We start from the raw sequence: 22,798 nt of genomic DNA on the forward strand, positions 1-22,798 counted from the left end.
TGATTGAATAATGAAAAATGGGTGTTACATACTAGAAGGGAAACCTGAAAGTTATTTCAGAGGTGGAGCAAATTATTTCATTTTGCAAAATGTGGATTATTTAGAATAACGTCCATTGATGAATTGATCACAATAACACATGGATTAAAGGGGTCCTTGATTATGATTTCCCTCTTTAACGTTAGTTAGTGTGTAATGTTGCTGTTTGAGCAAAAACAACATCTGCAAAGTTATGACACTCAAAGTTCAATGCAAAGGGAGATATTTTCTTTTACAGAAATCGCTTTTTAAGGACTACAACAAACGGCTGGTAGGGACTACAACAAGTTTCTTCCCAGGTGGGTGACATCACAAACCCTAATATTTACATAAACCCTGTCCCCGAGAACACGCAACAAAGGAGGCGAGGCCATGTTGGGCTGCTTTATAGAAGAGGAAGAGTTGTTGTAGTAGAGTGTTGTTACCATGCCGTCATTTTACGGCGGACTGCTTCACAAACAAGGGTCAATTCGACGCTGGATTTGCACAAAAGATTAACATGACAGCACATGCTAGTCGATGAGTTGAATCAACTCCACAGCAACTATATAAATTTATCCACTAACCATTCAGAAACATCCAGTTGCATTCTAAAAGTCTCTCCATCAGTGTCCGACTCCGGTTTGTACAATGTAAGGCTGAACACCGTTACTGACAATCCTCATTTTGGCTGCGTGAGATTCTCCAGCTTTGTTGCTGTTGAGCAACCGAAGCGCAAGCTGTTAAAGCTCCACCCTCTTCTGGAAAGCGGGCCGGGAGCAGCAGCTCATTTGCATTTAAAGGGACACACACAAAGACGGCGTGTTTTTGCTCACACCCAAATAGGGGCAAATTTGACAAGCTATAATAAATGATCTGTGGTGTATTTTGAGCTGAAACTTCACAGACACATTCTAAGGACACCAGAGACTTATATTACATTTTATGAAAAGGGGCATAATAGGTCCCCTATAAGAAATAAATAGGGGCCAATTTTCAAAAGACCTTTGCAAGAAGGGAATCAATAACATCCTGGAATCCTCTTAAATCTAAGTGCTAAAAAAGGTAACAAATATAGTATTTAGACTAAAAAGTTACAACAATATTAGTCCAGGAAAACAAAAAACTAACACTGCCAACAAAAAACAAACAAAAAAAATGAGTTTTGTGGTATAGTTGTGGTCTACTCTGCTATTCTTTTATTTTAATAAAAAATTTTTTGAACTGTATTGTCCTTGGTGTGATCAGGTTTTAAATGCTGTAAGAATTATTTCTCATTAACTCTTTAAGTAAACGCTCTAAATGCTGCACACTGATCAGCATGTTCTCTCTCTCCGTGTTTCCCAGCATGCCGGGTCAGTCTTATGCAATAGCAGGGCAGCACTATACAGCAGGAGTGTTGGGTTTCTCAACGCAGTGACGTACCGCTCTGTGTACTATACTCACGCTGGGCGCTTCCGCTGCACAGGAAACTGGCTGAGTTCTGATTTACTCATACACTGCGTATCACAGCATGTTAGTTTGAGGTCATTTATTTTGTTTTACTGATGAGTCAACAAATGTATCTTGGATCTAGAACACACATAAGCATACAGCGTATATCTACTTTAATGAATTTCTAGCATACTGCACAACATACATAGAGGAAACAGGAACGTTTTAAACAGTAACATGCTGTATTGCTGTCACATGACCTCATGTTTAATTCAGTAGACGCTGTTTTTTGCATTTTTAATCAGCTTTTGTTTGAAATATAAAATATAAAAAGAATTATAAAATCACGGCTTATATAACTTCTGGTTCATTCACTACATGGAAATGAAAAGTCAGGTCAAGCACTTTGCATTGTGGGATACAGTAGGTCATTTCAGTAGCATATTATTATTATTTATAAAATATCATCAGATATTTTTATACATACTATTATAGAATGTACTAATATTTTAAATTAGCTTTAATTTGTATATTTTGATTTTAATTTTAGTGTAAGTTTCAGTAATTTTGTTATGTGTGTCATTTTTATTAGGTTTTTTTATATTTCTATTTAGCTGTAATTAATTTTTTTATTTCAGTTTTAGTAATTTTAGTACTTCAAACTTTTTATTTCAGTTAGCTGCCTATAAGCAACATTTCTAATTTTCATTTACATTTAGTTCCATAATGAAAAGCATTGCAAATATACATGATGTAAAACCTGACTATTTTATAGGACTGGGTTGAATAACTGATTTCTCGATTTTAACTGATTCTGATTTTGATGAACCGATACTGATTTCTGAAATCCTAAGACCCGATCTTTTAGTTTGTGCTGTTTTCAGTTTCAGAGAACAAAATTAACTAAACATTATTTGTAGCGTGCCTGCCAACAAAGTTCCAGCTTTCAAATTCTGTCAATTTTATTATGAAATTTAAACAATAAATACTGTTTTGGTGCTCTTTAATGTGGCAGTTCAAGCAAAGTGCGGAGCCCATGTGAACCGATCATCTACAGCACTTTGGATCAATTTGTATTAGGGGTGTGACAAGACTGGTGGCTCACGAGACGAGACAAGACACGAGATTGAGTTCATGAGAACGAGATGAGATTTTTACACCGTATTTTTAAGAAATCCTCAATAACGAAATACATGACTAGAAAAATAGTCTGCAGGTGCATTTGAAATAACTAATCATCTTGTAATGAATGTCATTTCAGTTCTACTTTCTGAGTATGAATTATATGCAGTAAAAGACAACAATATTCAATCGCTTTAAAAACTGAAATCGCGTTTGAATGCGTGCTCGAGTGTTACTTGCGATTTCTTGATTGCACATACTCTATAAATATGGAGCGGCGGAGCTAAGTCCGCATTCTACAAGATAAGACATTTGTCAGATGCTTAGGCTCTGTTTTGCAACAAATCCTCCGCCATGGTCTTGTCAGTTATCTTATCACTTAGCTACCCTTGTCACATGATCAGTGAACTCTGATTCCTGCTGCACTACGTACAGTGCTGCAGCTCGTGTTGGATGAGCTGGATGGGTTTGAAGCGACCATTATCCAACTGAATTAAATGATTTTTATTTCTATAAAAAGCAAAACGACAGTGAAGCCGTAATGTAAACGTAGCAGTAGCATATTCTATGATAATTTCACCCTCACGAGACAGCTTTTCACCTCGACAAGGAATCTCATCACATTTTAATCTCGCAAGATCTCGTGGCACAAGATCTCATCACACCCCTAATTTGTATTCTTTAAATGTGCTCTAAAAATAAATGTTGTTTTTGTTATCTATTCCTCTTTACTACTAGTTATAGCACAAAATAAACATGAATGAACATCAGAAGGTATGATGAATGATACAGTACAACTTACTGAAAATGTATCATGTCTCAGTGTTTTAATCACAGAGAGACATCAATAGAACAGTATGTAACATTACATTTACCTCAGGAAAGCCATTCAATGACCATAGCTTGATAGTTAGCTAGAAAAAAAGTTATGACAGCCACCATTTAAATATTTCAATAAAAACAAACTGGAATAGAAACATAATTATATTATTAAAAAATGATTATTATAAAGTTTTTATTATAAAAACCTGCCTTATGTGCAATTTAATGTACGTTTGTCTACAAATCAGTTGTTAGGCTTTAACCTTTAATAGTAACTGTACCAAGGATTTCCTGTTTTACAGCATTAGTTGAGGTTTTTTTTTGTACTATTTTCAATATATATATACAAATGGATCAATATCGAATTGAACCAAGATCGGATTTAAAGCAAATCGCAAGTTTGTGAGTAAAAATCAAAGTATTGCTTTATGTGAGTAGCATGATTTGTATGCTGCACTACTGTCTATGTAGAGCGTTCCAAATCAGTCACATTGGGGGTTTCAATTTAGAATGCTGTCTTATAAGACAGCTGCCTACTGTATCTAGGCCATAAGGCAGCTCACTAGGTTTTGGAACAGAGCTAAAAGACACACCCTCCACTTTTGGTTAACCAACACCCAGTGTTTTTACAAACCAGCCCATTAACATCCCGTATGCCAGCTAGGGTGCTGATAGAAGACGCTAATGAGCAGGATGGAGCCATTTGGTGTGTGTTCTGCAGTGTGGATTGAGCCTCACTGCGGCTCATCCCCCCGGGGGCGACGAGATGTATGTGTGGGGGAGGGGGTCTCATGGAGGTTCTTTACATGGTAGCGGGGGATGCCTTGTGTACTACAATTCAGGTCACAACGTTCCTCACTTCTTCACTGTCGAAATCTACAGACGGATTTGAGGAGGGATTCCCGTGATTACTGACGGAAATGATTTTCTCAGCCTCAGACAGCACATCCACAGTCCAATAGCTGACCGGTTGATGCATAAAACTGGCAAACACTAGAAGCAAATTGGCAGTTCGGGTTGACGCCCAAAAGTCGGGAGTCTAGGGTCTGCCTGGAAGCAAATGCATGTTTTTGCAATTTTAAAAGTGCTGTGTGTAATTTTTTTTTTTTTTTTTTTTTACAGTACTAAAGCATAAAAATACCATAATATGTTTGCAGATATTTAGGAAACATGCTAAGGTCAAATACTTGCTTCTCAGATGTTATGTTACAGCCAGTTATTTTACTTTGAAATGTGCGTTCCGTGTCGGAATGTCTGTTTTTGTTTTGGACTGTGTGATTTCGCCTGCTGCTAGTATTTCCGACACCCTGGGTTCCCAGTTGGCGTAAAACAGTGTATTGCAGCCATGGAAGCCAGCAAACAAACTGGGTCAGAGATTGCAGATTCTACCTGACCTAAAAAAGCCTCAGCATCAATCTAAAAAGCTCTATGACCAGAGGCATATTAAAACACAGATACATTAGCTGATCAGCTTACAGTTTAAGGCTGGTCGTTTTCCATTGTCAATTGCGCTTGCTCCTGTTGCGTGTCCTCAATCTGGAAACTCGCATGAGCGTCGAGTCTGAGGAGGAGGGGGCGGGGGAACAACCCCCTCCAATATTTTGAATTTGGACTGCAGTGCCTATTTCGACCACTAGCTGTCAATATTACATACTGCACCTTTAAAGCAGTGAGCAATTTTGGAGGAATAACTAGTCATTGGATTTGCCAAAGTTTGCCAGGTTAATGACATCAAATCTTTGAAAGATACTCAGGTGTTTGTTTAGTTAAATACTTACACTATTTAACATTTAAAGCTTAAGCCCAACCCTACTATATTTAATTTTCCACATTCTGCTCCATTTCAAAGTATTCTCCTTTGTCCATGAGCACAAAAAGATGCATTCAATTCGTGCACACTACCTAGTCATTTGCGTATGTGCTGTTCTTCTCCTGCTCTTTTTTGTGTTGTAGCGGTTAGCAAACAGCGTTGTATTACCGGAGTGCGAATCGCCTGTGGCTGACTGTATTCGTCGTCTAATCTAGTCTGATAGCTCCTCCCCCACATTTAGCTTTTTCCGTTAATTAACTGCATCATCCAGGTATTTTAAGTGTACTATTTCTATGTGGAATTTTCAGTGTGAACACACTACTCACACTATTTATACTAAAAAACGTCATAGAATAGTGCTTAAGTACGCAAATTGAGATGCACCTTTGGTCTTACCCAAAGGCCTCAGTGATCCCAGAGGGAGAGGGACAACCCCCTGGATAATAACACAGCAAATCTGCAACAACTACTTTCTCAATGCAATCTCTCTCCAGTCAAATCTCTTAAACATCCTGTCTCTCATTCTTTCTCTCTCTTTCATACTCTATAAACACCTCCCTTGGCACACTCTCACTTTCAGCTACTAAAACTCTCCCTCACTCTCCATCTCTCTCTTGTTGGATTTGTTTCAATTTCTTTGTGGCTCATCCAGTGAGATGACAGGAAGTTGGCAAACACTTCTACAGAGGACTTCTTCATCTCTTCATTCTCCCAGGATTCCCTGATCTGGCTTACAGCCACTGTTGTGTGTTTGTGTTTATGCCTCTTAAAAAAAACAAAAAAAAAAAACACATCCTTTCTTCTAAAGGAACATCCTGTGGCCTGACTGCCATGGTTACGCTGAGAGTTATGGTGCAACAACCAGAGCTAAAATTCTCATTAATGTCCAGTCAACCAGTTAACCTGCTTGTTCTCCATTACCACCTTGACTAGTCAAAGTCTAATTCCAGAACCACCATGCTATAATGAGAAAATATGATGCATGAAAACAAACTGCAAAAGAGCTTTTATTGAAACTAAGCTACAAAAACAAAACTTTCACAAATTTAGAAAGATGCTTTAACACAGTATTGTGATTTTCCACATTTACACGTCAACGACACCAAAAGATTTTCCCAACCACCACGGCAAGGAGAAAGTATGACAGATACTATTAATCCTAAACACCAGACGAACTAATGAAAAGAGCATAATGTGGTAAAGCATGTCAAATCTTGTGCTATTACTAGGGCTGGGACAATAAATCGATGCATCACTTGATTCTGAGATTTTCCGAATGCATCACAATTCTCTCTCACATCGATTTTTAAGCGTAGTTGTTAACAGCAGATGGCGCTCTAGGCTAGTTTTTAACTGCACACTCACGAAGAAGAGCGCTCGTGCGTTCTGAGTCTGAGAATGTACTTGCACCTCAGAATGCTTTTATGATGTGAGATTAATGTAAACAGCCCACTGCAAACACCCTTGTAATTCGTTTTAACCTTTTCGTACTTTATGAATGATTATTTTATAGAAGGTTCAAGTGGTGTGTATAAGGAATTGGAAGCAAGCAGAGTACAGCTGTTTCTAAAGCACACAGTGCCATCTGCTGTTAAAAACTAAGCTCTGAATCGATTCAGGAGAGAATCACGATGCATTCGGAAAATCTCAGAATTGATACAGAATAATTTCTCGATTCACGATGCATCGATTTATTGTCCCAGCCCTAGTTGTGTGTAGCACCTTCCACTCTGCAGATCCTTCTGAAAGAGCCTAACATGAGAAAAAAAGGGCTAAAGTTTATTTTAATCAAGGTTTCTGATCATTTCAACCTGATCTAAACAGCTTGAATGGCACATTTACACACAGACTGTTGCATGAATCTGTCACAATATGATACAGCTTTACAAAGAGGCTGTTATTGAAAGAGATTGGTATAAAAAAAAAATTCACTTTCTAAGAAATCACAAGTAACACATTGAATTAAACATGAAATTTTGACGTAGGAAAACTGAAATAGTATTTTTTTTTTGTAAAACAAACTCCAATACTGTTTGTTTTATTTACAATTTCGAAAAAATCCTTTTTACAGTGTACACTGTAGAGGGCAAACTACATATCCCCGGCAGCAAACCATTTCAAATGCAAAAAAAAAAAAAAAAAAAGTTTACATTTTGGTCAAAAGCAGAGCAGCAAAAATCAGCCTGTTTAGTTCCTATGAGGTTAACCAGTCATTACAGAGGTTGTCTACGATTATAAGTCTTAAAAGTACAGTAGCTTAATCGGTCTATTCAATTGAAAATAGTTCACTTAAAGGTAGGGTAGGCAATTTGTTTTATAAACACTTTTTTGTTATAGCGGTTGAAACTCTCTTCACAAACAATAATAGAAGTGGTCTAAATATTGAAACATGTACATATATCTTCTGTGGAAGTCTCAGGACCAAAAAACGTTCGTCCAATCATTGCATTTGGTCTGAATGCAACAAACAGCAGCCGCTTTTTACAGTTTCTCCTGAACCAAAACAGTTTATGCTGTGTTCACGGCATGTCGTAACTGTAATTACGAGATGGCAACCCATGACGTTCTACCCGGAGCTGTTCCCGTCCTCACACTCGGATTTATGCATTTCTATGTCAACACTATCAACAGCGAAATTAATCTGCAGCAGTCAGGTGGTACAAGTCCGCTCTCTGTAAGTTGCTTATGTTCATTATTATTGCAACGTTATGTGGTTTGAGACATGAGGAAATTTAACACCATCTCTCATGACACTTCACACAATCTGCTCTGCACGCTCATGTGTTTTGAAGGAAGCTTGTCTTTGGAGAGCACTCTGAAGGCAGGGCGGGATCTCATGCTTTCAAAACTAACTTGCTATTGCTAGCCTCTCTGCAATTGCCTACCTTACCTTTAAGTTAGTTGAGGTTTTATGTGCCTAAAATAGTTATAGTTTAGAGCAGGGGTGCAAAACACAGTTCCTTGAAGGCCACAGTCCTGCACCGTTTAGCTTCAATCCCAATTAAACGCACATGATACAGCTAATCAAAGTCGTTCATAATGATCTGAAAACTACAGGTATGTGTGTTGACCCCTTTAAATAACACAAATGAAGGCATGGCCTTGTGGACCAACGATGAGAATGTGATAAGGCCTTGAGTCACATGACACAGGCAGCAGCTCTGCACATTCACTGTTCAGTATAAGTAACAGTCAAGGGCCAACAAGCCACCGTGTTGTTGTGTAACTCTACACCGGCCGTTTGCACACTACTCAAGAAAAGATCAGAGGCCTCGTGACTGCGTCCACACTGATGCTAACCAACCATCACCCTCCCTTATATGACATCACTCCACATCTCTCTCGCTCTCTCGAAACTATGAATGGTGGAAGTGTGTGTTTAAGAGGGAGGGATCAAGTGACTCACCTAAAACACACACACACCAGCACCGAGGTGGCAGTCAGCTTTACGTCTGTGACTCATGTTTACTTCACTTATTGCACGGAATCGGTCCTATTTCCATGCTGCAGTGTTAATATTTACCTAATGATAGAAGCACGTCTCCACACCCTCACAAAAAAATCCATAAGCTAAAGATACTGCATGGTTGCTCATATTTCCTGTTTGAATCATTGAGAGTTTGTGTATACATTTGTTACACAATGCTACCAAATCACTAGCTGGGGGAAATCAGATACGTCATTACAACATTTTCAACTAATCACCGACTTTAAGCTGATCAACTATATATTTATCATACAAAAGGGCTGGTAAAAAAAAAAAATACTACTAATAATAAACAATTCAGGTCTTCAGGTCGAAGAAACTAATGTCCAATTGTACATATCACACTATAAATTGATGCGTTTTATCACATGTAGGTGTCATTACCAGTGTTGGGGGTATCGCATTACAAATAACGCAAGTTACATAATCAGATTACTTTAAGTAACTAAAGTAACGCATTACTTTAAATTTACAACAAAATATCAGAGTTACTTTTTCAAATACGTAATTCAAGTTACTTTGTTTTCCCTTGTATTTGCATGCAGCATAACGGAAAGGTTAGTTTGAGCTGCGCCCTCTACTGTATAGGAGTGAATTTGCATTTCCTTCAGCCTGATTTCACTTTCGGTGTGAAAGAGCCTTTACATTTGCCAAATATATATATATATTTTTGTTTTTAAAAAACAAACAAGCAAGCCCAGCCCAAACTAAGTAACGCAATTAGTTACTTTTTTTGCGGAGTAACCCAATATTGTAATGGATTACTTTTAAAAGTAACTTTCCCCAACACTGGTCATTTCAAATAAAAAATACTATTACAAATGCTTGACTCTCCTCTGTTTTCTATTTATATTAACTATTTAAATTATATATTCATTATAAAATAATACAAAAGCATCTTGGTTTGCGTACTGAAAATGAAACATTCTATAATATGAAACCAGACCTTTCTAAACACGAAACAAGCAACTAAAGCAACTTTTATAAAAAATAGTGGTGACTGTAAATCATGAGATTAATCATGATTATTTTATTCTATTGACAGCCCTAGATACAATATTCTTTGTGAAAAGATTTAGATTTACACATCTAACGTTATTCTTACAGAAGGTAGGAAAAGATACAAAAGCTAATCATTTAATTTAGCAAGCAATGTTATGCTAGCTATGTATGTTGTTACTGAAATGTCACGTATAATATTTCTCGCACACGGTATAAATGGACCTTTATACATTATATAGTTGGTTTTACATTGTAAAGTGACAAAATCCCTCACAAATTCGTCAAAATATTTAAGGGTCCCTGGCATCAAAAAGTTTGAAAACCCCTGCTGTTATTGAACCTTTTCCTCAGTTACAGTTGCTAAACATCCGCTAATGTCCCCGAGATCATATTTCTGACAAAATCCAACCACTAAAGGAATATAATAGCATATCACTTTGCAATTATCATCAAAACAACTTTAAAATCTCCATGTTTCACAAGTGAGAACGGCATTCAATGGGTTTGTAAGTCAGTGGACAGCGCCGTCGTGCTGAAATCTCTGGCGCCGCAGCCTCAATGCTCGGGTCAAAACAACATTAGATATTCACATCGATTAAACCGGAATAGTGTGCTATTGTACTATGAGCTGTCATGATGAAGTGTGCACTTGTATAAAGGCAAAATGGCGCATAATACAATCCCAGAGCTGAGAATGAAGCAGAGGCCTGATCTCCATATGACTAATAAGCACAAATGTGATTCTGACACACTCAGAACCACGGGCTCTATATGGCAAACGAATAACATACACAGGGATCATTCACACCTCATTCCCCCTCAATCCTTCAGCCAACAGCTCGAGATATATCTCCTTTTCACATATAGGATCCATAAAGCTCTTACTTCAACATAGACTGCTCCTTCTCCTCCTCTTTCTTCTGCCTGTCCATGACACCGAGGATGATCTTCCTCTCCTCCTCGGTGAGGTGGCTCAGGTCCGGCATCTCCGGCAGGACAGGCCCGCTGCGGAGCCCAGCTGGAGCAGACATCTTTACACGCCGATGCTGAAGAAGATCAATAACCAGACTTAATCCATGATGAATGCAAGGTCTATTTGATCAATCATCAGTGGATTTTGGTTGCTCAGGAATCAAAGCACCCACAGCAGCATCTCTGATGACCGTTATGATGTTTTACAACACTATAAAAGAGGTTAAGTTATTATACAACTATTGAAATGATAGCAATGCAAGCTCATGGACTATATAAGGTGGATTTTACAGCATTAGATCAATCATTCTCTGAGCAATAGAAGAATGGATACAGCTGGTCCTTTTAAAGGCAATGGCTATTGAAATGAACGTAATCCTGTTTAAAATTCTCCTCTTCCTCAATACAAAAAGAAAATGAATAAAGCAACGATGCATTATGAATAAAATAGCAGATTTCAGATGCTATTCCAGATCTCAGTGAGGATGTGAAAGCGCCTCTTGCCTTTTATTTGGCCATCATTCTGTTCAATCCTGTCTAACCCATCGCTGTCATCGTCCTGGAAAAGTTCTTTTCCATCTCATAATAAATGTTTGTTTCCCTTTTGAGTCCCTCTGCTCCGGTGCCTCGCTTTCCTCCAGGTTTGGTAATTCTTGAAGATATCTTAAATACACAAAAATGGATGCAGCGACAGAGAATCCCAATTGGAAGAGTGTGGGCGGAGCAAAGCCGCCCGGCTGGGAGGCGAATTTACCAATCGTGCTATGGCGAAGGTTTATTGTTAATATTCATGAGGCAGCGTTCGCTTTTGGAAGGAAACGACACAACGTCAGCACGGTCTATTTTGATATTTAAAAGCATATCATTCGCCATTGGAACGGATGCAGTTGACGTCAGCGTTACATAATTAATATTCAGGAATCAAACCTTTTTCTCATTCAATGCCAGGAAAATAGGTATTTGTAGATTACCAAGTTTCCCATAATAAACAATAAACACAACAACTTTCCCTGGCGTTTAATAATCCTTCTAGAATAACGTTGAATAGAGAGAGATAAAAACAAATAAATTGTTTCATTTTCCAGTACACAAAATTGACAAGTGTGTAATACATTAAAATATGTTTCCAGGAACCAAAACCAGAACTCATCGTCAGCATGAACCAATGAATATTGAAGTATCAAGGCTTGACCATTGGAAGGTCATGATGACACAACGTCAGTATGACCTAATGAATATTCATCTAAACCTTTGCCATAGTAGGACTCGCAATTTCATTGACAGCCAGTCGAAAATCATAGTGAAAAAACGGACTGGAACCTTCATTCGAGCAGGATCAGCCATAAATTCTAAAAATAACCTCAGAAGGGCCCCTTGCAGATTACATTTATAGACCAATAATGCGTGAATTTATTACACCCTTTATGGAATAATACTACGTCCTTTTAAGAGATGATAATGCTCAATTACATTTTAAACTGCAAAATAAAAAATATACTTCTTCGTTTCAATTTAGAGGCAAATAAAACACTCAAATATTAATGAGGTGATTCTTGATTTCATATGGGATTATGATACAAGGTTTTATTTAACCACAGCAAACTTTAGCATGACCATCAATATCATATCAAACATTACTACATTATGTAATGCTCAGAACAAATATTTAAACATAAAATTGATACATCAGATGCTGATCTGTTCAACATTTTATAATGTAAATGACTTATTAATGAAAGCATTACCCAGGTCTTCATCCAAAGCAACCATTTCTGACTGTATATTTATTCCTTACCCTCCATTTCTCACTGACTGTAACAGTTTTAAATGAGAGTAGATTGAGATGATAGGATTATGGACTAAAAAGGTGAAGAGGATCTTTTATCTCATTAGAACATTAAGTCTTTAAAAGGATGAGAAAAAAACCACACTGGTTTACATTAGCAAACAATTATACATAACACAAACACCATAAAACATCAGGTTTGCATTTAAAGGCTGAATGTAAACAGAGACAACTGATCCTTAAAGGGGTCCATGATTATGATTTAACTTTAGTTAGTGTGTAATGTTGCTGTTTGAGCATAAACAACATCTGCAAAGTTACAACACTCAAAGTTCAATGCAAAGGGAGATATTTTCTTTTACAGAAATCGCTTTTTAAAGACTACAACAAATGGCTGGTAGGGACTACAACGAGCTTCTTCCCAGGTTGGTGACATCACAAACCCCAAAATTTACATAAACCCTGCCCCCGTGAACACAAAACAATTTTAGAGAAGAGGAAGAGTTGTTGTAGTACAGTGTTGCTGCCATGCCGTTATTTTACGCCGGACTGCTTCACAAACGAGGGTCAATTCAACGCTGGATTTGCACAAAAGATTAACATGACGGCACATGCTAGTCGATGAGTTGAATCATCTCCACAGCAACTACATAAATGTATCCACTAACCATTCAGAAACATCCAGTTACATTCTAAAAGTTGTAACTTCTTTCTGAGTCTCTCCATCAGTGTCCAACTTCGGTTTGAACAATGTAAGGCTGATCACTGTTACTGACAATCATAATTTTGGCTGTGTGAGATTCTCCACCTTTGTTGCTGTTGAGCAACCGAAGCATGAGCTGTTAAAGCTCCGCCCTCTTTTGGAAAGCGGGCCGGGAGCAGCAGCTCATTTGCATTTAAAGGGACACTCAAAAAATTGCAAATTTGGGGCAAATTTGACAGGCTAAGAAATAATCTGTGGGGTATTTTGAGCTGAAACTTCATAGACGCATTCTGGGGACACCAGAGACGTATATTACATCTTGTGAAAGGGGCATTATAGGTCCCCTTTAACAATACTCACCAATCTTACCTTAGCAATTATTGAAGTCCACCATAAGATCATTAAGAGCACCTACAAGGTAACCTTGCTCCAAAGTAAATTTATGCTAATTAATCTATATATTGATAACAATAGAAGGTGATGGAAACACATTTGGAACAGTCCTGTTCCCATTTACACCAATGCAAAGGGTAAATTGAAAACATTAATATATTCACAGATTAAGACATTGTTTATTGTTCATATTCAATCAATTATAAAGCAATTCTAGAATCATTTCCATGCTCATGTAAAATTCTTTACAAATATGCAGCAATATATTGAAAGTTCTTGTATATACCAAAAAATGTTTTAGTATGGAAGTAAAAGAGTGGCCAAAGAGTGGAATATTCTGGAGCGCGTCCGTGTGTGGAGAACAGAAACCCATCCATCGAAAGCACCTCTTTAATTCATCTCTTACTCCACAACAGCCACCACATGTTTCTCATTTTCTATCTGCACAGGAATAGATCCCGGCTTGCTGTGTTTGCGGATGTTTAGTTCCCTAAAAACACACACACACACACACAAAGAAGCAAAGACAATCAGAATGCCAATCAAACTCAAACATGGATTCATTTCCTTTTGCTGCCAGTACAATGGAGCCAAACATCAAAAGATTTAAAGTTGAAGTGATTTTTTCATGTTTTTCCAAACAAGTCACAGTGAACATGTTGAACTTGTAATGGTATGTAATGCAAATGAGCTTATTGTTTTTGAGTGAATTATAACCTTTAACCTTTAGTTCTCACAAAACCTGTCAAGGATTGTTCAAGATAAACATCAGCACTGAAAAGGTCTTAACATTTGGTGAAGGGAACTTACTTCCTGCGCTGGGCTTCTTTCATTTGCCGCTGCTCTCTCTTCTGTTTCAGGACATCTCTGGGCAGGTGGCGGTGACAGGCGATGCGTTTCACTTGTGGGTGGTGCCGAAATTTCTCCATCAGCTTCTTGTTGTAGTTTGCGGCAGCTTTTTCTCGGGCGGAGAGCTGTGAACAATGAGATTTGCGTCAATGGTCAAGACTCATACATACATACATGCATACAGATAAAGTAGAAAAGATTTAGCTATGGGTACAACCTGCTTTCTAACTGTATTAGTGTACACATTTCTTAGGAATGCACTGTGGCAGCAAAAATATCTTGAAAAGTCTTTTTAGTTTGGCAATCAATGTAAAGCAGCACATTTTTCAGTAGAAGAACCCAAGTGCTCCTCATCTATCTCTCTATCATAACATTTCTGCGGCTCCCATGCTTTGGCGCGTCTCACTCCACACCCCTCCAAGGGCTTTCATTCTAATTAAAAGCAATGATTTTCTCAAATTCAATTTGTTTAGGGCAATCTAATAGCTGCTGATGCCATCAGAGCGCTCGGGAGGAAAATCTGAAGGCCTGTTAACTCTTATTTACGAACTTCTTGACAGCGTTCACATGAGGGGAAAAAAAACAAACATGACTCTGCAGATTCCATCCCATAACAGAGCTATTGTGTTTGTAGTCCTAAAAACCAACACTGCGCCCGAAATCAAATACTTTCCTACTATATGGTACACGAAAAACAGTACGCCAAAAGAGTAGGCGAAAAGTCCCAGGATGACCTACTACTTCCAGCGAGGTTCTGAAGTGCACATTCAATGGACACTTTACTATCCCACGAAGCCACGGAAGAGGATTGTAGAACTGAATGTATGAACTGACAAATGTATGAATGTGACGACTGTAGAATATAAGAACTGACGCTGGTAGGTCACATGACTAATGACATGGTGGATGTAGTACGTCCGAATTTTATTCATACTACCCGTATTCATAGTATATGGAGCATATTTTTTTTTTTAAAGGTTGCGAAGTAAATTCAAACGTAAATGTAGTACCTTCTCAGTACGCAATTTCGGACACAGCGCAAGAAGCGAATTAGCATTTCAAATAGAATTTTAGAATACGATTTTTTGGATATATTAGTAAAATTACATTACTTTAAGAGACATTGACACTGTTCTACAACAAATTACACACATTCACACCTCAAATGTGAATTTTAAATTGTTTCTAAAATTGCTAACAAGTTGGAACACAAGGACTACAACTACCACAAGAATGGATGAATACTTATCCAGCAATTTTTTACTGTAATCAGCGTTGTTATCGTTAAACAACTTTAAAATGTTGCCTTGCAACAAACTGAAATAAGTTTAAGTTGAAGTACTAAAATTACTAACTAAAATATAAAACTAAAACTGAACTTAAACTAAAATAAATTAATTTTTAGATTTAAAAAAAAAAAAAAAAAGCACAAAACAAAATTACACTAAAATTACAATTAAAACGGAATATATAAGCTAATTCAGTATATTAACAAAAACTATAATAGCATATAAATATTACTAAAATAACCATGACCTTGGCATAGTTAGAGCTATACTGTTTGAGCTACAGAAATGCTTATTTAAAAATGAACAGTCTGTGCAATTCAACAGAAAATTATAAAGTATATAACATTGTAAGTGGACTTCAGGCATAAAATAAAAAGGTAGTAAAACATGGCCCCTTTAATTGAAACAACAGACATAAATGTGCTTATGTGCAAAAATATGATACTGTGAATGTAAAAAGTCACTTATAGAGGGCCAACCTCATAAACGGTGAATTTTCATATTTATATAGTAAAATGGGCACTCAATCAGATGAAGAAAAACAAAAACAAACCAAACCCAGCTCCAAAGAGCTTCTCCAGACAGCAATCTCTTGATTCAGCATCTGCTCCTTTAATTAAATACTCTCATGTGCCTGATAGTTTAATGTCTTCATTATTTTTCCTGCTTTAAGTGATTGGCTGATTCAAACTGCTGATAACTGCAGTGAGTGTCTGATCTCTTTAAGTGAAACGCATCAGAATAAATCTCTCTCTTAAAGTCCAGCGGGAGCCAAAAACTTGCCAACGCTGGACGGCATGAGGGAATCAGATGAACTAGAGCTGATATGAAATGATGGGCAGAAGAAACTACATTCACCTGGAGCAAAACTAACCTCTGCCTCAGCAGAGCAAAAAGCGTTGCTTCCACGTGTATTTACAAATGAAGTTTACTTAAAGGGGCCAGTTTTGTAACAATTATTTTTCCCCTGACTTGAACTGGGGCTCCTTAACAGATAAGGTCTTATTTTTAAGCAACTTTCAAGATCAGATTCCATTAAAAGGCTGAATAATATTTTGGCTAAACCATCCAGCACTAATCTATACTATTTTTTGACAGAGAACTGAATTATTCAAGTCTCATATGCCTAAATGAACCATAAAAGTGCCTCAATCTTTAACAAACATCTATGGACATGTGCGGATTTCCTTGTAAGCAAACTTCACTTTATGAAATAGGTGTAGGCACTTTGGGGCACTCTATTACAAGAGTTGCTCTGACAAGAGACATAAAACTCTAGAGCTTTTTCCTGGCCAGGTTTGAGACCGTGGCAACACTGCCATAGAAGTGCTTAATGAAAGTGATTTGTGGGTGTAATTCCTTTTAAGTGCTTGATAGGGTGACCACAGGGCCAACTGTGGCCCATATTAACCACCTGAGCGCATTTGCAACAAGTTAACACCCTCACAAAGCTCTACAATCAAAGAATGGAACCTAGAGTCAGTGAGTTACATATTTTACTTTGTAACTTGTTAAATATGGATATTTTTCTTACACAAACGCATCGCTTTGCTGCAGAACGACTTTATTAACCCCCCGGAGCCGTGTGGAATAGGTTTTGCTTTGGATGGATGCACTTTCTTGAGCTTTATACTCATTGGTCCCGTTCACTACCATTATAAAGGTTGGATGTATCAGGATATTTATTAATATTACTCCGATTGTTTTCATCTGAAAGAAGAAAGTCATATATACCTAGGATGGCTTGAGGGTGAGTGAAGCTTGGGATAATTTTCATTTGAAAGTGAACTAATCCTTTAAAACTCCTTTTGGATGACTTGGATATAAAATGGGATCATGCACTCACCAATCCGAGCTTCTCTGAGGCTTTGGCCTTCCACAGCCGAATGTTCATCTCGTCGGAACCGCTCATGATGTATTTGTTGTCAGCTGACCATCTCACACAGATGACATGCTGCATACGTTTGGTGTGGTACACCTCCCTGAGGATTGTAAGAAATTACATGTAATGCCAGAAATTTGCTCTATTTACTTTCTTATTGCACAAAAAATACATGATAGATAGAGTTTATGCTTAACAAGGATTAAAATAAGTTTATTTTTGGTGCCCAACTGACAGATTTCTTTTCTTGTTTTAAGCAATGAAAACAAGACTTCTCAAGTCATTTTGTTTCTCAAATAGGCCTAAATGTATCTTGATTTAAGAATTTTTAGATATTTTTGATAGAAAACAAGACAAAAATACTAAGCAAGAAAAACATTTTTGCAGTGTTGTTCTTGTTTTAAGCATGCAGTGCGAAATTTAATGCCACTTTATGAATTTAAGATTTTCTGCTCTGATTTAAAGGGTTAGTTCACCCAAAAATGAAAATAATGTCGTTTATTACTCACCCTCATGTCGTTCCACACCCGTAAGACCTTCATTCATCTTCAGAACACAAATTAAGATATTTTTGAATAAATCCGATGGCTCAGTGAGGTCTACATTCACAGAAATGACATTCCCTCTCTCAAGATCCATAAAGGTACTAAAAACATATTTAAAACAGTTCATGCTAGTTCAGTAGTTCTACCCTAATATTATAAAGCGACAAGAATACTTTTCGTGCGCCAAAAAAACAAAATAACGACTTTTCAACAATATAGTGATGGGCCAATTTCAAAACACTGCTTCAGAGCTTTGCGAATCGAATCAGTGACTCAGAGCGCCAAAGTCACGTGATTTCAGCACTTTAGCCATTTGATAGGAGATCCGAATCACTAATTTGATTCGTAAAGCTCTGAAGCAGTGTTTTGAAATCGGCCCATCTCTATATTGTTGAAAAGTCGTTATTTTGTTTTTTTGGTGCACGAAAAGTATTCTCGCCGCTTTATAATATTAAGGTAGAACTACTGAACTCACATGAACTGTTTTAAATATGTTTTTAGTACCTTTATGGATCTTGAGAGAGGAAATGTCATTGCTTTGAATGCAGGCCTCACTGAGCCATCGGATTTAATCAAAAATATCTTACTTTGTGTTCTGAAGATGAATGAAGGACTTACGGGTGTGGAACGACATGAGGGTGAGTAATTAATGACATTATTTTCATTTTTGGGTGAACTAACCCTTTAAGACCTTTTTAAAGGATTAGTTCACTTCAGAATTAAAATTTCTTGATAATTTACTCACCCCCATGTCATCCAAGATATTTGTCTTTCTTTCTTCAGTCAAAAAGAAATTAAGGTTGAGGAAAACATTCCAGGATTTTTCTCCATATAGTGGACTTCAACAGCTACCAATGGTTGAAGGCCCAAATTGCAGTTTCAGTGCAGCTTTAAAGGGCTCTACACAATCCCAGACGAGGAATTATCTATAGTCTTATCGAGTGAAACGATCTGCTATTTTCTAAAAAAAATAATTTATATACTTTTTAACCACAAATGCTCATCTTGCACTGCTCTGCGATGCACCACACATTACGTAATCACGTTGGAAAGGTCATGGGTGATGTAGGCGGAAGTACCGATCCAGTGTCTACAAAGCTAACGTGCAAAGACCAAGTCAAACACTCTTTACAAAAAAAAAAAAAGGTAAAAGAACCATATTGGACGATTTTGAAGTTGGAAGAGAAGTTTTCGCCCTACCACGGCACTTCAGCCTACATCACACATGACCTTTCCAATGTGATTACATAATGTGTGGCGCATCGCAAAGCAGTGCAAGATGAGCATTTGCAGTAAATAATATATAAATGTTATTTTTTTTTAGAAAATGGCAGATCGTTTCACTAGATAAGACCCTTATTCCTCGGCTGGGATCATGTAGAGCCCTTTGAAGCTGCAATGAAACTGAAATTTGGACCTTCAACCCGTTGGTAGCTGTTGAAGTCCACTATATGGAGAAAACTCCTGGAATGTTTTCCTCAAAAACCTTAATTTCTTTTTGACTGAAGAAAGAACATCTTGGATGACATGGGGGTGAGTAAATTATCAGGAAATTTAAATTCTGAAGTGAACAAATCCTTTAAGGCCTTAATTTGTGGAACACTGAAGAAACCCTATATATATTTTGACACGAATGAAAATACTACTAGATGGCTTTCTCCAGACATTATAGATCTCCTTGGACTTTCCGCACCACACTCACCTGCTGTTGCCTCCGTCTTTCAGAAAGATGCGGACGGTTTTGTCAAAGCTGGCGGATACAAACTCCCTTCCTGTAGGTGAATAATCCACATCCAGCACAGCGGATACATGATCCATGTGCACAGTCACAGGAATATCCATATACCTTATGTCATAAGTATAGAGGCTGTGGAAAAAAACAGAAAAAGATGACATGATTTATTTACACTCACTTAATTTTTCATGTAAAGGTTTACGCTGAAATGAACTCACTTGTAATCTTCATTTGCACAAACAAAATAATAGGCTTCCATTTGGTTCCAGCAAAGTGTATTGCTTCTCATTTTCATGATAACCTGAAACAGTGTAATTTCATTGTAGTCATAAATGGAAATATTCAGCCATGTGGGTGACAAGTAAAAGTTGTGGGTGAAAAGTAAAAATATTGCAGACCTTTCTGAGTGGTGCAGCTTCTCTAGTGTCATACAAGATAATACTTCTGTCTGATCCACAGCTGGCGAGAAGTTCGGTCTGCAAAGGACAATGGGACAATTTACTGGTGATAAAACTTTAAATGAAAGAAATGTGTGACATTTGGTGTCTAAACTACTCAGTTACTTCTATGAACCTCCTTATTTTGCCTCATATTGTTATGTGAGGCAAAATAGGCCTCATATATATATAAAATAGACAAAATAAAATAGGCCTCAAATACATTGAGAACAGCACTGTATTATGGCAGTACTCATCAAGCCCACTATTGGCTTTGTCTCATTTACATCATTGTAAAGCTATGGCTTTGAAATAATACATGTTATGAATGTCCACAGATTTAAACTGAAATTAAGTTGAATTTGTTGATCACCTCCACAGGGTTGTAGCGGACGCAGTTGAAGCTGTCCACACCCCAGCTGAAGGAGCGGATGGGACTGCTTCTCTGCTCATCCCAGATATCCACCGTCTGCCCACAGGTTGCGAACAGTCCCTCCCTATAGTGGTGGTCAATGTCAGTGAACACCGCCTGCGAAACAACATCATTAGAAGCTGAAAACATGAGCAAAAAGTACAGAAACCTAAAAGTATGTGCAAATGAATAAATATGACTAAAAATAATTCCATTTAGTGGAGTTGTTGCTGAATTGTGAGTAGGGCTGCACGATATTGGAAAAAAACTGACAATGTGATATTGGCTAATGGCTAATTTGAAAAGAATTAATCATTCTAGGATGATTGTGAATATGCATAGAAAATACAGATACAAATGAAATAAATAGTGCTTTATATTTTCCACGTAAGTCTAACAGTATTCAGGTACAGAAATTGAATAATCAAATGTAAAATAATACTGTGTGTAATAATACATAGTCTCACTGTATAAATGAAACAATTAGTCTGTGTTAAAACTACAAGTGTGATGTTTTTCAGCAGGGGCTTCTGTCACTTTAAGACTGAATGCGCGGCGCGGATCCAAAAATAGTGTTACACATCCGGTTTTCTTTCTCAATTGTTTCGCTCACCTAAGCCATAATCAATTGTGTTTATGATGATAGGCAATCTTTTACTTGCATTTAGACAATTTTTTTGCATGTATGTGTCCGTTCAGGCGCAAATAGATGTGGAAGAGAATGGTATGTGGTTTATTGATTATTTGATCATCTTATATTTCATCTGTATCATCTTGAATCTCTTAAATATAAAATATTAATTGTCATTTATAATTTGTATACATTAAAAAAAGCATTTCTGCATATATTTCTGCATATCTTTACTTTTTATTTATAAATTGTAGTCATGTATTATACACACGTGTGCGTAATGTGTATACATACACACACATATATATATATATATATATATATACATATGCTGAAACTGTACCTTCCCCAGAATTGTGTTAATTGGCTCCTCACAAACTCCATATCCTGGTGCTTCCATGTTCCACTGTTTGATGGTCTTGTCATCTCCTACCTATTTTAACAGAATCACATAATCACTTACTAACTGGATCATCTTCACCTATATGAATGCCTCACAGGAAGAATATGGAATATGCAGGATTAAAATACCGTGAAAAAGGAGGTGCCACAAAAGCGGGAGCACATTCCTCGTACAAATCCTTCATGAGCCTTAACTGTCCTCAAACACTCCCTCTTAGGAAGGTTCCACACTTTCACCTGTCAGAAAAAAAAACTCATTCATCCATCCATCCATCCATCCTGAATCTAGATGGTCATTTGCACACTCCTTTGACTTACTGGGCAAAATAACTGCAAAATTTAAGTTCCTTCTATGTGCCCCTGGTCTTGTTGTTTACTGTATTATTGAATGTTGGGTGTGCATGTTGTTCTTGTATGGTAATTGTAAACATCTTGATGGAACATGCTCAATTAAAGAGACTTATTATTTAAATACCAAGGTAAAGGCTTTACCTCCCCATCACAGGCACCAGATAAGACCGTTGAAAGGCTTTTGGGGTGTCTGACGATGCAGCTGATGCCATCTCTGTGCCCATCTAGTGAAGCCACAAAGGGTTTGGCAAACACCTTCTGAAGTTTAGTGGCATTCAGGGCTCTGGTATATTCCCTGGGCACCTCAAAAGGATGCAGGGTCGGGTCATAGTTCCTAGGCACTACATAGGACACATACTACAGTTAGTATACTTCCTAATACACCACATTCCTATAATCACTTCATGTTTGCATACCTCGCTGTATATCTCTGGTTGTCTCTCGAACATAATCGTCCGGGTTTCTACAAAGCACTTTAACTTTCATCCCACCGGATTATAAAATTAAACCCCAAAAACCTGATCAGATCTGCAGCGTTAAGAGAAATGCAGGACCATGTGTTTGTATGACGCAGCGCGCACTAAAGTGACGTCACACATCCGGGTGCTGCGAAGATAGAAATGCTTTTATAATATATATTATATATATATATATATATGCTTTTGTAATTTTTTAAATAAACATTTGCTTTATATTATTGTTTAATGGTGTACTTT

At 37.3% G+C, this 22,798-nt stretch overlaps 2 protein-coding genes across 40 annotated transcripts in view; both read right to left on the minus strand.

Moving 5' to 3' along the window:
- rims2a (regulating synaptic membrane exocytosis 2a) overlaps positions 1-11,375 on the minus strand; it is a 201,347-nt gene extending 189,972 nt beyond the window's left edge. For 21 of the 39 annotated variants that reach the window (XM_051864854.1, XM_051864852.1, XM_051864840.1 and 18 more), the window contains exons 1-2: positions 11,172-11,375; positions 10,581-10,741 (exon numbers count right to left, since the gene is read on the minus strand). In XM_051864854.1, coding sequence (XP_051720814.1) covers positions 10,581-10,726 — 146 coding nt within the window. In that variant the 5' untranslated portion in view covers positions 10,727-10,741; positions 11,172-11,375. The remainder of the gene's footprint in view (positions 1-10,580; positions 10,742-11,171) is intronic. The other 18 variants (XM_051864879.1, XM_051864870.1, XM_051864883.1 and 15 more) reach the window with 2 other exon arrangements.
- A 2,333-nt stretch (positions 11,376-13,708) lies between these two features.
- On the minus strand, positions 13,709-22,688 carry dcaf13 (ddb1 and cul4 associated factor 13). Its single transcript, XM_051865650.1, has 11 exons — positions 22,499-22,688; positions 22,224-22,423; positions 21,861-21,968; positions 21,673-21,762; positions 20,660-20,815; positions 20,248-20,325; positions 20,068-20,150; positions 19,817-19,981; positions 17,534-17,669; positions 14,360-14,523; positions 13,709-14,039 (listed from the first exon to the last, which is right to left on the minus strand). The coding sequence occupies exons 1-11, from the start codon at positions 22,566-22,568 to the stop codon at positions 13,952-13,954; spliced, it is 1,338 nt and encodes a 445-aa protein (XP_051721610.1). The 5' UTR covers positions 22,569-22,688; the 3' UTR covers positions 13,709-13,951.
- Between the last annotated feature and the right edge of the window lie 110 nt (positions 22,689-22,798).

Source organism: Ctenopharyngodon idella, chromosome 16 (genome assembly GCF_019924925.1).
Source record: "Ctenopharyngodon idella isolate HZGC_01 chromosome 16, HZGC01, whole genome shotgun sequence".
Taxonomy (NCBI): Eukaryota; Metazoa; Chordata; class Actinopteri; order Cypriniformes; family Xenocyprididae; genus Ctenopharyngodon; species Ctenopharyngodon idella.